This window comes from Brachyhypopomus gauderio, chromosome 20 (genome assembly GCF_052324685.1).
Source record: "Brachyhypopomus gauderio isolate BG-103 chromosome 20, BGAUD_0.2, whole genome shotgun sequence".
NCBI classification, from domain to species: domain Eukaryota; kingdom Metazoa; phylum Chordata; class Actinopteri; order Gymnotiformes; family Hypopomidae; genus Brachyhypopomus; species Brachyhypopomus gauderio.
In genome coordinates, this window is record NC_135230.1 from 6,787,792 (window position 1) to 6,799,614 (window position 11,823).

The 11,823-nt window shown below is 41.2% G+C and overlaps 2 protein-coding genes across 3 annotated transcripts; both read left to right on the forward strand.

Annotated features, from left to right (window-relative positions):
* Positions 1–2,027: 2,027 nt before the first annotated feature.
* Positions 2,028–4,676, forward strand: eif3f (eukaryotic translation initiation factor 3, subunit F). The gene is made up of 8 exons (XM_076982664.1): positions 2,028–2,187; positions 2,369–2,439; positions 2,639–2,718; positions 2,816–2,953; positions 3,106–3,197; positions 4,007–4,143; positions 4,352–4,465; positions 4,568–4,676. Exons 1-8 carry the CDS (start codon positions 2,037–2,039, stop codon positions 4,643–4,645), a joined length of 861 nt encoding a protein of 286 aa, XP_076838779.1. The 5' UTR covers positions 2,028–2,036; the 3' UTR covers positions 4,646–4,676.
* A 1,198-nt stretch (positions 4,677–5,874) lies between these two features.
* Positions 5,875–11,442, forward strand: LOC143484121 (palmitoyltransferase ZDHHC3). Of its 2 annotated transcripts, XM_076982662.1 has the most exons (9): positions 5,886–6,058; positions 6,390–6,478; positions 7,451–7,524; positions 7,630–7,742; positions 7,858–7,919; positions 8,478–8,598; positions 9,515–9,587; positions 9,719–9,863; positions 9,952–11,442. In XM_076982662.1, exons 1-9 carry the CDS (start codon positions 5,934–5,936, stop codon positions 10,041–10,043), a joined length of 894 nt encoding a protein of 297 aa, XP_076838777.1. In that variant the 5' UTR covers positions 5,886–5,933; the 3' UTR covers positions 10,044–11,442. The 2 variants fall into 2 exon arrangements, with proteins under 2 accessions (XP_076838778.1, XP_076838777.1); XM_076982663.1 differs by lacking the exons at positions 9,515–9,587; positions 9,719–9,863; positions 9,952–11,442 and adding an exon at positions 9,003–9,503 and having other exon boundaries at positions 5,875–6,058.
* Positions 11,443–11,823: the final 381 nt, after the last annotated feature.

The following is an 11,823-nucleotide window of genomic DNA, read 5'->3' on the forward strand; positions in this document are numbered from 1 at the left end:
ATCTGGCTCAGACAGATAATTAGATCTGGAACCATTGGGCAGGCATAACAGCAACTCTCTGCCCGATTTAGCTGATTTAGCTTAGCGCTGGAGCCAAAATCTTTTTTTAAAATTTTTTAAGATAAGCATTTTGTGTTTACCTTAAACTGCAAAGTTTGTAGTTACCCAGTTTATATGCAAACACGGCATTAGGATAAGATCTAATGAAAACAGACCTCAGCTTTCTAGTGAGGGTGGTACTGATATACATGAAGATAAAACATGATTTGATTGAAAAATGTACTTTTAACCGATGTCATTTAGCTTATCACGGGTTTTATTGAGAAATCAGGACACTGTTTAAATGAGATTTGCACAAAGTGAATGTGTACACGTGTGCTGTTTGATACAGGTTACATTTCAGAGGATGGGCTGCAGTTCATCTTGAAATGATACTGAGGAAACTGGATTTTTTTTATATTTAAATGTAATTTGACAAACACGTTAACGTGTTTGAAAGACAACGTGAGTTTCCTGTTTTTGTAAAACCCCTTTAGACTATGGACTGTTAAATGAGCACCTGTCTGTTAACATATGAAGAATCCTGTGATTATTTTTATATGCATTCAGAAAAATATCAGTTATACAGTATAAGTTCAACATCAAAGCAATGCAACTTTGGTGTATATATATATATATATATATATATATATATATATATATATATATATATATATATATATATATATATTATATTTATATATATATATATATATATACATATATATATATATATATATTTATATATATATATATATATATATATATATATATATATATATATATATATATATATATATATATATATATATATATATATATATATATATATACACACACACACACACACACACACACAAACACACACACATACTTTTGTACTAATGAAGCACTGTCTGTGGTCACTTGCGTAGGCTTGACTCACACTGCCATCTACTGGTTGCGTCTTTCCAGCAAGTTTAGTTCACACCTATAGGGTCTGACACCAAAATAAATGTGAATATTTCAAATCCATCTGTTTATTTAAGCACAAACATTATACACTTGCAGATAAGTCCCTTTAAAACACATCAGCAGTAGTTTTTGATTATTTCAGTTTCTTTAAACCTATTTTATTACTTGTGCTGTGGTTTCAAGCTTTGTGATAGTGCCAAGGACGTTCTTGCAGTTCAGACTGGGCCCTGATACAGTTCAGTATCTGTTATACTGATGTCACCCAGACAATTTTGACAGAGACAAGATCTTGATAAACATTTACCTCAGAGTCATTGCCTATTTCAGACCTAATCTTTGTTGCATTAAATCTTTCCTTGCTAAGGAGGCTAAGATTCACAGTATATTTACCTGTATAATAATAATTAACCAAATGTTTGAATACAGATGGGGCAGCAATACGGATCCGGGCAGTGTGGACTGGGTAATGGCCGCAGGCAAGGGCCTTCATCTTCAGATAAATAGTATGTAAATTCGTTTGAAAGCAGTCGGTGGTGTTATAAGTATTCATTTTGATGTGATGTGAAATCCATTTTAATGTGTTATTCATTTTGCATGCATGTCATGTTTGTGTGTATACTGTTCACACTTATAAAACATGTGTTTATAGTCACATAGTCACACAGATAATACTAAAATGTTTATCAGAGTTGTTGCTTCATGTTTAATATTAGTATTTTAAAACAAAGAAAATACATCCTATATCTTATGACATATTGGGAAGTTATTATGATGAAGACATGCGTCTACAGACATGTCTTCTAGACATGCATTCATTTCTTAACATGCCTCAAGAAGCATTAATATGTCTTCATGAATACATCTTCAGAAATGTCTTAAGACATGGTTATCTCTGGCTATGTTATTGTCTGTTCATCCATGGGCTTATTTCTTTATTCTCTTTTATTCATGTATGTATGTATGTACATTATCACAACACTAATTATCACACACTACGGAGAGCGGCCACTGTGGGGCAGTAGTGAGGACGGTCCGCTGCTTCTATGGTACATGGCAACAGAGTCACGTTTCCTCTTCTAAAGATGGCGGTCCACGGCCCGTTTGTGAAGATCCACCCGGTGGTTCTAGCTTCTATTGCTGACTCCTACGAACGAAGAAACGAAGGAGCGAGTCGCGTGATCGGCACGTTATTAGGTGAAGTATTTAAATATGTGTTGAAACTATAGAAGAATTAAGTCCCGTAAAGTGAACGGAGCGGTGTTCCCGTGACGCACGCGTTACCGGCCACTGTAAACGCTCTTCTCGTGGCGAGCACATCAGTGAGCCGAGTTGATCCTACACACACACTTGTTTAGATTCATTTTTCTGTCCACAGGAACGATAGATAAACATTCTGTGGAGGTCACCAACTGTTTCTCTGTCCCTCACAACGAATCTGAAGATGAGGTAAGGAGATTGGGTTACGGGCTAGACTCGCATGTTGGTGGTTTGACTGCTGGATGATCTCCACTCTGTTCATAATGTCTCAATTCACTTCAAGTGCACTTCATAATTACACCAGCGTGTTAGACAAGACGCTAAAACGACAAACTAGAACATAATGACTGCTGTGTGATGCTGTTTCTGCCTTGTCAATATGTCCTAGGTGGCTGTGGATATGGAATTTGCGAAGAACATGTATGAGCTTCATAAGAAGGTGTCCCCCAGTGAAGTCATCATCGGCTGGTGGGCGACCTAACAGCTCTTGACCTTTACCTCATTGACATTAACTTCTTGTATCGTTCAGTGCTGCATCTTGCTTGACCTTTCTTCATACCTGCAGGTATGCTACAGGATATGACATCACGGAGCATTCTGTTCTGATCCATGAGTACTACAGTCGGGAGGCCCAGAACCCGATTCACCTCACCGTGGACACGGCGCTGCAGAGTAACAAAATGAGCATCCGTGCTTATGCTAGGTCAGCCTGCCGGTCCTCAGCTGAGCCGCAGGGCACTAACATACCGCATATTAACAGTTATAAAAGCATCGTAAACGCGTTTCATATGTCTTTTTCAGTGACGTCTTTTGCTTAACGCTTGTTTTTGCTCGTGTGTTGGTTTGATCTTTCAGTGCACAGATGGGAGTTCCAGGAAAGACAGTTGGCGTGATGTTCACCCCTTTAACGGTGAAGTACATTTATTATGACACAGAGCGCATTGGAGGCAAGTCACTGCTTCATCTTCAGTGAGAGTTTATGATTCAAACACACCATGTGTAATCATGGACAGTAGGGTGTTTACCTTTAGCAGATGCTTCAAGATCTGATAGTTTTTCACATTTAGCTAATAAGATGGAACAGAACTAAAAGACATCTGAGTCTAATCAGTTTTTCTTTGTTCATTTGTTTTCTCCTGATATATAATTCATTATGTATGGTAACCCATTTGCCTCAAAAACATTAACTTAAACAAAATGTAGCTCCTACTTTTTAAGGCATTACATGTTTAAAATTAGCGATTAGATAGCTTGGATGACTGCATGGGCGCAGATGGAAATTCTGAAGTGAGGGGGACCAAGCTGTACAATATATACGTTTATGCTTGTAGATGCTAGATTTCGGGTGGGGTCAATATAAATCTGGAGGGGACATGTCCCCCCCCCCCTTGTCCCCAGTGCCATCTGCGCCCCTGGATGGCTGGGATGGTGTTTGGGTGACTGAGATAACCGAGGTGGTGGTTTGATGATAACAGTTTAGGTCATTGGTTTATTTACTTATAATTATTATGCCCAGACTACAGATTGTTTTTAAATAGTAAAGCCAGACCAACAATCTAACAACCTTGATACTAGGTCAACCTGCCAGTCCTCCACTGAGCCCCAGGGCACTAACATACCGCATATTAATGCTTATAAAAGCATCGTAAAGGCGTTTCACATGCGTGTCATGACACACAAGCCAAATGCATTCACATTTGAGGAAAGTGGTTGCAGTAAAGGTTTGCCTCATCACATGGGCTGTGTTTCTCTCTAGTTGATCTCCTACAAAGGACTCGTGCATCGCCCAACCGCACCAACGGACTCACCTCAGACTTGGCCCAGGTGGGCTGTGCAGCAGGACGCATACAGGACATGCTGACCACAGTGCTCTCGTACATAGAGGACGTGCTGGTGAGTGTCTCGTCTGTTCTCATGTTTACTTGGTGCTCTACGGAAATGAATTTACAGAAGAAATGTACATTTTGATCAGTGACCATCAAAGTTTTGCAGATTTCTATTGTAACCTTAAGGATCGTTGGAGTGCATCACTGCTAATGTAATTATTACTGAAGAATTACCTCTTAAAAGTCATTTATCCCTCGTCTGTATCTACGTCCAGTCTGGGAAAGTGGTGGCGGATAACCACGTTGGACGATTCCTGATGGATCTCGTCAACAAAGTGCCCAAGATCTCCGCGGAGGACTTTGAAAGCATGCTGAACTCCAACATCAATGTGAGGAACCCGGCACACTCACCGACCCCTTGCCTCTTTGTTGGTGTGTTTTGGCGTGTCGACTTTGCTAACGCTACATCATCTTTGTCTGGTTTCCTGCAGGATCTCCTGATGGTGACGTACCTGGCCAACCTCACTCAGGCTCAGATCGCTCTTAACGAGAAGCTTGTTGTTCTGTAATTGACAAATAAAAGTCATGTTTATCATTCCACCAGAGGGCCTGTGTGTGGATTAAGCAACATCCTCTACTGATTTGTTGAACACTTCACTGTTACAAAAGAAAAAGTGCAAAAGAAACAATGTATGTGTTGATTTTATAAGTAGTTGGCACAGAGTTGTTTCATTTTACACTTCTGTTAACCCTAAAGTAAAAAAATTAGGAATTAAGATATTCAGTATGTAAGGAAAACCGTGCGTTTACCATTACATTAATCAAAAGCTTGAGGAAAAACTGTTTTGGTAATTATTATTTCTGTTTGAAACTTTGTTTTGATAAATATGTAATGAAATCTTTACATACAATTGCAAAGACCAATTTTAAACAGTGATTAGCACAATCTAATGACACTGTTACCTAATCATTAATTAATCTCGCTAATGTGCCAAATTGTTACTACAGACACCATTTCCATTGTTGGTCCAACGGAAAGTTTGGGTTAGATAATGAAGTATGAACATGGCTCATTGGTTTTCTTTCAGTTGCTGAAGAAAGTCCGTTACAACGCTATTTCTAATCTTTAAATGTAATTTTTAATAGTGTTTCAAGAAAGAAAATGGTCACTGGCTTTGCTGCGAAATGCCGGTTGTTTCTGTGTTAAGAGCGCCTCCTTCTGGTGTATTGTGTTAAACGTGAGACTATATGAGTGAATTACCGGGTTAGTTAGTACACGCCTGCATAAGGTGCCGCGCATCTAAAAGGCACCGTTCCCTAGAAACTGATAGCGGATATACTACCAGTCAAAAGTTTAGACAAACATTGTTTATCTTTAATATTGTTTGCATTTAATAAAAACTGAAGTTATCACAATAATGAAATTACACATGACTGCAATTTTAAACCAAAATAGATGGTTTAATGGATAATGCTCTCTGGAAGTTAACCAACTTCATGAGGCAGCACCTGCGATGCCCTGAACACATTCTCATGTACGCTGAGCACTTGTAGGATGAGGAGATACATTTTTTTTTGAGGAGGCAATAAAATTCAATTGAAATATTATTATTATATACTGTACACTACATTTTGGGGGAAAATCATATATAGGCTTTTGACAATAATTCATGTAAGTGTAGTGTATGTGAAACACGGTATCTATCTATCTATCTATCTATCTATCTATCCATCCATCCATCCATCCATCCAGACCTCCAACATCAGGTCTTTCCTCCACGAATATGGTTGGGCGACATAATTGCGTCACGCTGCCAGTTCTCCAGTGACGTCGTGCGGAAGGTCGGAGATCCTAAGATGGCTTCACTTCGCTGTCGGCGGGATCCGTGCGGTTTTATCTGTATTATTCTGACCTATTTCAGCGTCTTTTACGCCGACTACGTGGTTATTCAGTATGTGCTGATCCCCGCATACTCAGGAAGGTAAGGGAATGTGTTGCTACGTTGTAGCTCATGAAAACCCGAGATTAAGTGCGGTGGCCCTAGGATGTTGTAACCTGTGGTTATAATCAGTGCAGTATCGCATCACTTCACTGTTCTTTAGAAACAGTCATTTCTCCGAGTGTTCGGTCAGGTATTTGTGATAAACGTATTTCTCGTTTGTGGAATAAACCAGACTTTGTTTCAGTCTTGTTGCAAAATGACCCACAACTAATGTAATATTTCCCGACGTCAACAAATTAGAATATCATAATCATGCGTTTCTGTAAGCAGTCGTGTAATGCTGAAGTGTATTTTTTCCACTTTATTTCAGTGTATGGTGCTCTCTTCATGGGTCTGTATTTAACGTCATATTGCTGCTGTTACTGGCATGTCATTCAAAAGCGGTGTTCTCTGACCCTGGTGAGTCTCTCATACACACCGACCTCGTCAATGTAAACAAAGCCAAATACGTAAATGCCTTAATGTGAAATTAACTATTTCAACGGACTGAAATGCAACAAAGTCAATGCACATCAACTCTGACACACACGTCTGTGGCGTGCACGCGCTTATTTAGCAGCGAAGAGTCACGGAATGCGAAGGCACGAGCGCTTGTGTCATCCTTGTTTATTGTTGCTCACACACATTAGTGACTGACTCTTAACATTAGTAACTCACTCTTAACATTAGTGACTGACTCTTATTAGTAACCGACTCTTAACATTAGTGACTGACTCTTATTAGTAACTGACTCTTAACATTAGTAACTGACTCTTAACATTAGTGACTGACTTATTAGTAACTGACTCTTAACATTAGTAACCGACACTTATTAGTAACTGACTCTTAACATTAGTGACTGACTCTTAACATTAGTAACTGACTCTTAACATTAGTAACTGACTCTTAACATTAGTGACTGACTCTTAACATTAGTGACTGACTCTTAACATTAGTGACCGATTCTTAACATTAGTGACTGACTCAGCATTGGTGAGTGACTCGTAACCAGCCTCAGACTGACACAGCCTACAGTCAACATGTACGCAGGCAGAAGAAACACTTTAATTTGCCTGGAGCTTTCAGAAACCTGATCGACTCCTTTATCACACATGAACTTCTCGAGAGAAGCGAGGCCTCCTGTCAGATCTTGTCCACACAGAGATTCTTCTGAACCCTAACATGCATGAAACAACCGCAGTAGATTATTGGTGCGCTAATAAACAGATAAAAGATAAGCAGATCAAGAGGAATAGACTAAAATAAAAAAAATTGTTTCACTATTAAAAATCCAAAAAACAAAGTAAAAGCAGGTGGCTGCAGTAATAGTTTTTGTGTGTTTGTTGTTCTCTGATGTAAACAACAAGCCATAGCAAAGTGTGTTTATCTCAGGCATGGTGCCCCTACCTGAGACGGCCATCGACTTTTCAGACCTGAGGTCTCAGACGAGTCGCATGAACGACAGGGTGAGCTCACAGCACACGGTGTCGTGTTTATGGCAGTGATCTTCATGAATTCTGCGGCGGTTAGTGTGTGTTAAGGGGTTTCAAACGCGCTGGTGGTGTTTGCAGGGCTGCGAGGGCTGGACGGTGTGTAGCCGCTGTGAAACGTATCGACCGCCCCGCGCACATCACTGCCGTGTGTGTCAACGCTGCATCAGACGCATGGACCACCACTGTCCGTGGTTAGTGACACACTCACACACACACACACATACTCACACCTTGAAAAGCTTCTGTTCTGTCTTGGGTCAAGCGTTTGTGTGCTTTAGTGAATTATTGTTGTATTTATTCGTTTAGGATCAATAATTGTGTCGGGGAGCTCAATCAGAAATACTTCATACAGTTTCTCTTCTACACTGGTGAGTAAACCCGTTGAATATTTACATACATTTATTCAGCCAAAAAAGATACCACTGCTTCCTTTTCCTCCTGTACTTTAGCAATGCTCAATTATAGAGAAAAATAAACATTCAGATTTAGCTTTTTTTTCTTAGAATTGTATTTAGACAAACTGTATAACTGTAACCAACACAGTTCTTTAATCAATCACTTGTTTGTAGGTGCTGATGAATGTATTTGATCATTCTATCATGCAAACTGTGGGCTATGGGGACTGTAAATAGGAAACTGAGTTTTACCCTAAAGACATCTTATTCAGTTTCACAGTGGAGAGAGATGTGGTGTCTGTAAAAGATCTGACATTTCACTGTTAACTGAGCACAGCAGTGCTGCTGAATGTGGATGCAATATTATCCTCTCTCTCTCTCTCTCTCTCTCTCTCTCTCTCTCTCTCTCTCTCTCTCCCCACCCCTCCCCCTCTCCACCCTCTCTCTCTCTCCTCTCCCCTCCCTCTCACCCATCCCCCTCCCTGTCTCTTCCCCCCCCCCCCCCCCCCCCCCACCCCCCCCTCTCTCTAGGTATGGCCAGTCTGTACTCCATGGCTCTGGTGGTGTCTGCATGGGTGTGGAGGATACAGAGTGAGCGAGAAGGTCATGGAGATAAAGAAGGAGAGGAATCTCCTAACAAACATCTGATTGTGTACGTATGAGCCAGAGGTCTGCAGCAGAAAATGCATTACGTGGCCAAAAGTATGTGGACACCCTTCCTAATGATTGAGTTCAGGTGTTTCAGCCACACCCATTGTGACCAGGTGTATAAAATAGAGAACCCAGCAGTCTCATTTGCACAGACCTACAGCAGCAGTAGTATGGATGGTACCGAAAGGCTTGGAGACTTTAAACTGGGCTCTGTCATAGGATTAGACTAGTTCGTGAAACTTCTGCTCTGCCTGGTCCAGTCCAAGTGTAAGTGTTGTGTAAATGGAAGAGTCTATGAGCAGGAACATCTCAAGTTCGAAGCAGAAGACCTTGCAAACGGACGTGGCGAGCACTGAATCGTGCGTCCTGAAAATGGGCTGTCCTTTCCCCAATCTCTCTCTGCAGAGGTCCGTCCTGTATCTGGAAAGCAATAAGCAACGAGGTGCAAGAACTGGGAGTTTCAGGAGGTGGGCTTCCACGGCTGAGCAGCTGCACGCCAGCCCAAGATCACCATGTGCGGTGTAAAAATGCCACCACTGGAATCTAAACATGTTCTCTGGAGCTATGAGTGAAAGTTTGATAGACACAGAGCCAGAGCAACTCTACTGTGATCCATGGGGCCTGCAGGAAGGTTTGGTGTAGAAGAGATAGCGGTCTAGGGCAGCAGGGACTCAACTCTGCTGGGGCTCACAGCCCACAACTTTGACTCGGGTGTTCAGAAAGCTCCATTTAGGTGTGGTGGTCAGTTGTCCACATACTTTTGGGCATACATTGTGGTAAATTTAATACCACTACCTTGACATTTGAAATGAAAGAAAAATACAAGGTGTATAGAGCACATCATTTGTAATAATAAAAAAGGTCCTTTCTCCTTTTTTTTGGTTCTCACAGTGCCTAATGTTTTTCCTTTATGACAGGGCACACTACATCATTTTGTTAGTGGAGTCCATTGTGTTTGGCGTTTTTGTCTTGGTGATATTTTATGACCAGGTATGTACCTATAGAATTTTGTGGTATGGGCAAGGCAAAAGGCGGTTCACCACCCTATCACACACCCATAAGTTCACCGAAGATAACGGCAGGTAGGTTTTCACGTAGTTGTTTTTTGCTCCTTCCTCCAGCTGGTGTCCATCATAACAGACGAGACCCCCATAGAGCAGATGAGAAACAGGCTGATGATGGACCGAAATAGTGGCGGGCAGCCCGTGGCCCCACCCCACACACGGAAACCCAAAATCGCCCTGCTCCGGGAAGTATTCGGGCGAGGTGAGTACGTCTCCGGGAGTCAGTTCTGGAGGTTTGCCATCCTACAGCTGACAAGGGCTCGCTCGTTCAACCCCTCCCACTTTTGCAGGCTCCGTACTGTGTTGGCTATTCCCTCTCCACTCCTCTCCCCCCTCCGCCGGAGGGATCAGTTACTCGGCCGTTCCGGACTACGACGTATAGACCTGGTGGAAGGATGACGACCTTAACAGTGGTTTACATTGACTACAGATGGGCGGGTGTATGAAGACCGCTATGAAGCTTCATCATCTTCGCTGCACTAAACACTTGAACACATCACGTACCGTATTCTGTGTACTCGGCACTTCTGAGCGTGCAATGTTCTCGCAGGTCCTACGAGCCACTAAGCAGCAAATTTGTTACTTGTTGCACTTTCCTTTCTCTCTTCCTCTATCTCTGAGTGATTTGACTTCATTTACCCCATCAAGTTGGGATACTGTCGATTAATTATTTCTGCAAGCAGCAATTTTAATGCACCAGTTTAGGCTGTGCAGTGCAGATTCCGATCTACATGTATTTTAAATTATTCAATAGGTGAGGCGACAGCTGTTCTAATCAGGCTGTTCTGGGCAGGCTACAGTTCTACGTTGGCCTGAGACGCAGCGACACCATCTAGGGTGAGCAGCTCTGACCTGAACTCAGGATTTGGGACTGAGTAAAGCTGTTTCTGTTTGGTTCACGTCGCACCAGGTGCAGCAGGTAGTGCCTTCTCATTTTCCCACGCTTAACTGGTGTTGCTAACAGAGAATGCTCTGCCACACGCTTCTGCTTTTGCTGCGTTCACACTTGGAAAATGAACCTGAAGTATCTCTGTAGTTAAAAGTGCTGCTGACAAGAAAACCAGAGAGAGTTTGTGAATACAGATGCTGCTGTGTCTTCAAGAGCTTTTCCCCGAGGAAGCTTTAACCAAGTACAAAGCATAAACAGCAGTATAACACCATTAACTACACTATCACAGTATGAAAAAGTATGAAAATGATCAGTCATTAAGCTTTCCGTGACAGCAGGTATTGTGTAAACCGCATATCCTCTAACCAATGTGCAGCTCTTTACCTGAATACCTGTTGTTTTTTCTCTTGATTAACTGGTTGGGGTGGCTGTGGCCATTTTTGTAATTCCTGTTTGATTCCTTTGAAGACCTTACGAGGCCGATGTTGTACACCCACATGGACAACACTTCTGGAATAATGTCTGGCTTTCAGTTAAGGTGTTTTTCTTTCCAAATAATCATACCACTTTTTTTTTCATTGTATTTATTTTTTGACGTTGTCTCATTGTTGTTGTTTTTTTGTTTAATTTTCTAATGCAAAGATTTTGTATAGTATTGTATATAAACATGTATTTTATAGCTTTCATTTCAGAAGAAGTATTGCAGCATTTTGGGGTACAGGGTTAATTTCACAGACGTTTTTTTGTGTAAAATATATGTTTGGCTGCTCATTCATTCATAGCTTGAAGGATGTGTGTACATATGTTTTATGATGTTTACATCTATATTTATTGTACTTTTCCGTGAAACTGCTGCTCAGATTCGTGAAGTAAAGGACGTCTTTTAACACGACTGCGTTCTGTTGGAGTTGTGTTAATGTTTGGATAATACCTATATTGTTTTGTACTGAGGCCAAGCGCAGCAGTGAAACTCTCTCTCTCTATATATATATATCACCAAAGCAAAAGTTATAGTTATACAATTATTAACTGAATGTTAAACGAATGAACGTGTTTTCGGGCACTAAAGTCTATGACATGAGAAGCGAGAGTGGGTTGGACGCACCATTGAGATCATTGGGACGCACCGGTCCAGTCCGCAGAGCCCCGTCACATGACCGTGTTGATATTGTTGTTTTGCACTTCCTGGTGTTTCAATTCATGTGATCTTGTGACGCTTCCTGGAGTATTTCGTGTTATGAATCAGTTGAGTCCTCGGTGAAAATACTTGGTA

Bases quoted from the DNA above. Each gene is read 5' to 3' on its own strand.
- eif3f (XM_076982664.1), top strand. From the start codon at position 2,037: ATGGTACATGGCAACAGAGTCACGTTTCCTCTTCTAAAGATGGCGGTC. The intron at 2,440-2,638 runs GTAAGGAGATTG...AATATGTCCTAG, and splicing joins ACAACGAATCTGAAGATGAG to GTGGCTGTGGATATGGAATT. The intron at 2,954-3,105 runs GTCAGCCTGCCG...TTGATCTTTCAG, and splicing joins AGCATCCGTGCTTATGCTAG to TGCACAGATGGGAGTTCCAG.
- LOC143484121 (XM_076982662.1), top strand. From the start codon at position 5,934: ATGGCTTCACTTCGCTGTCGGCGGGATCCGTGCGGTTTTATCTGTATT. The intron at 6,479-7,450 runs GTGAGTCTCTCA...TGTTTATCTCAG, and splicing joins AGCGGTGTTCTCTGACCCTG to GCATGGTGCCCCTACCTGAG. The intron at 8,599-9,514 runs GTACGTATGAGC...CCTTTATGACAG, and splicing joins CCTAACAAACATCTGATTGT to GGCACACTACATCATTTTGT.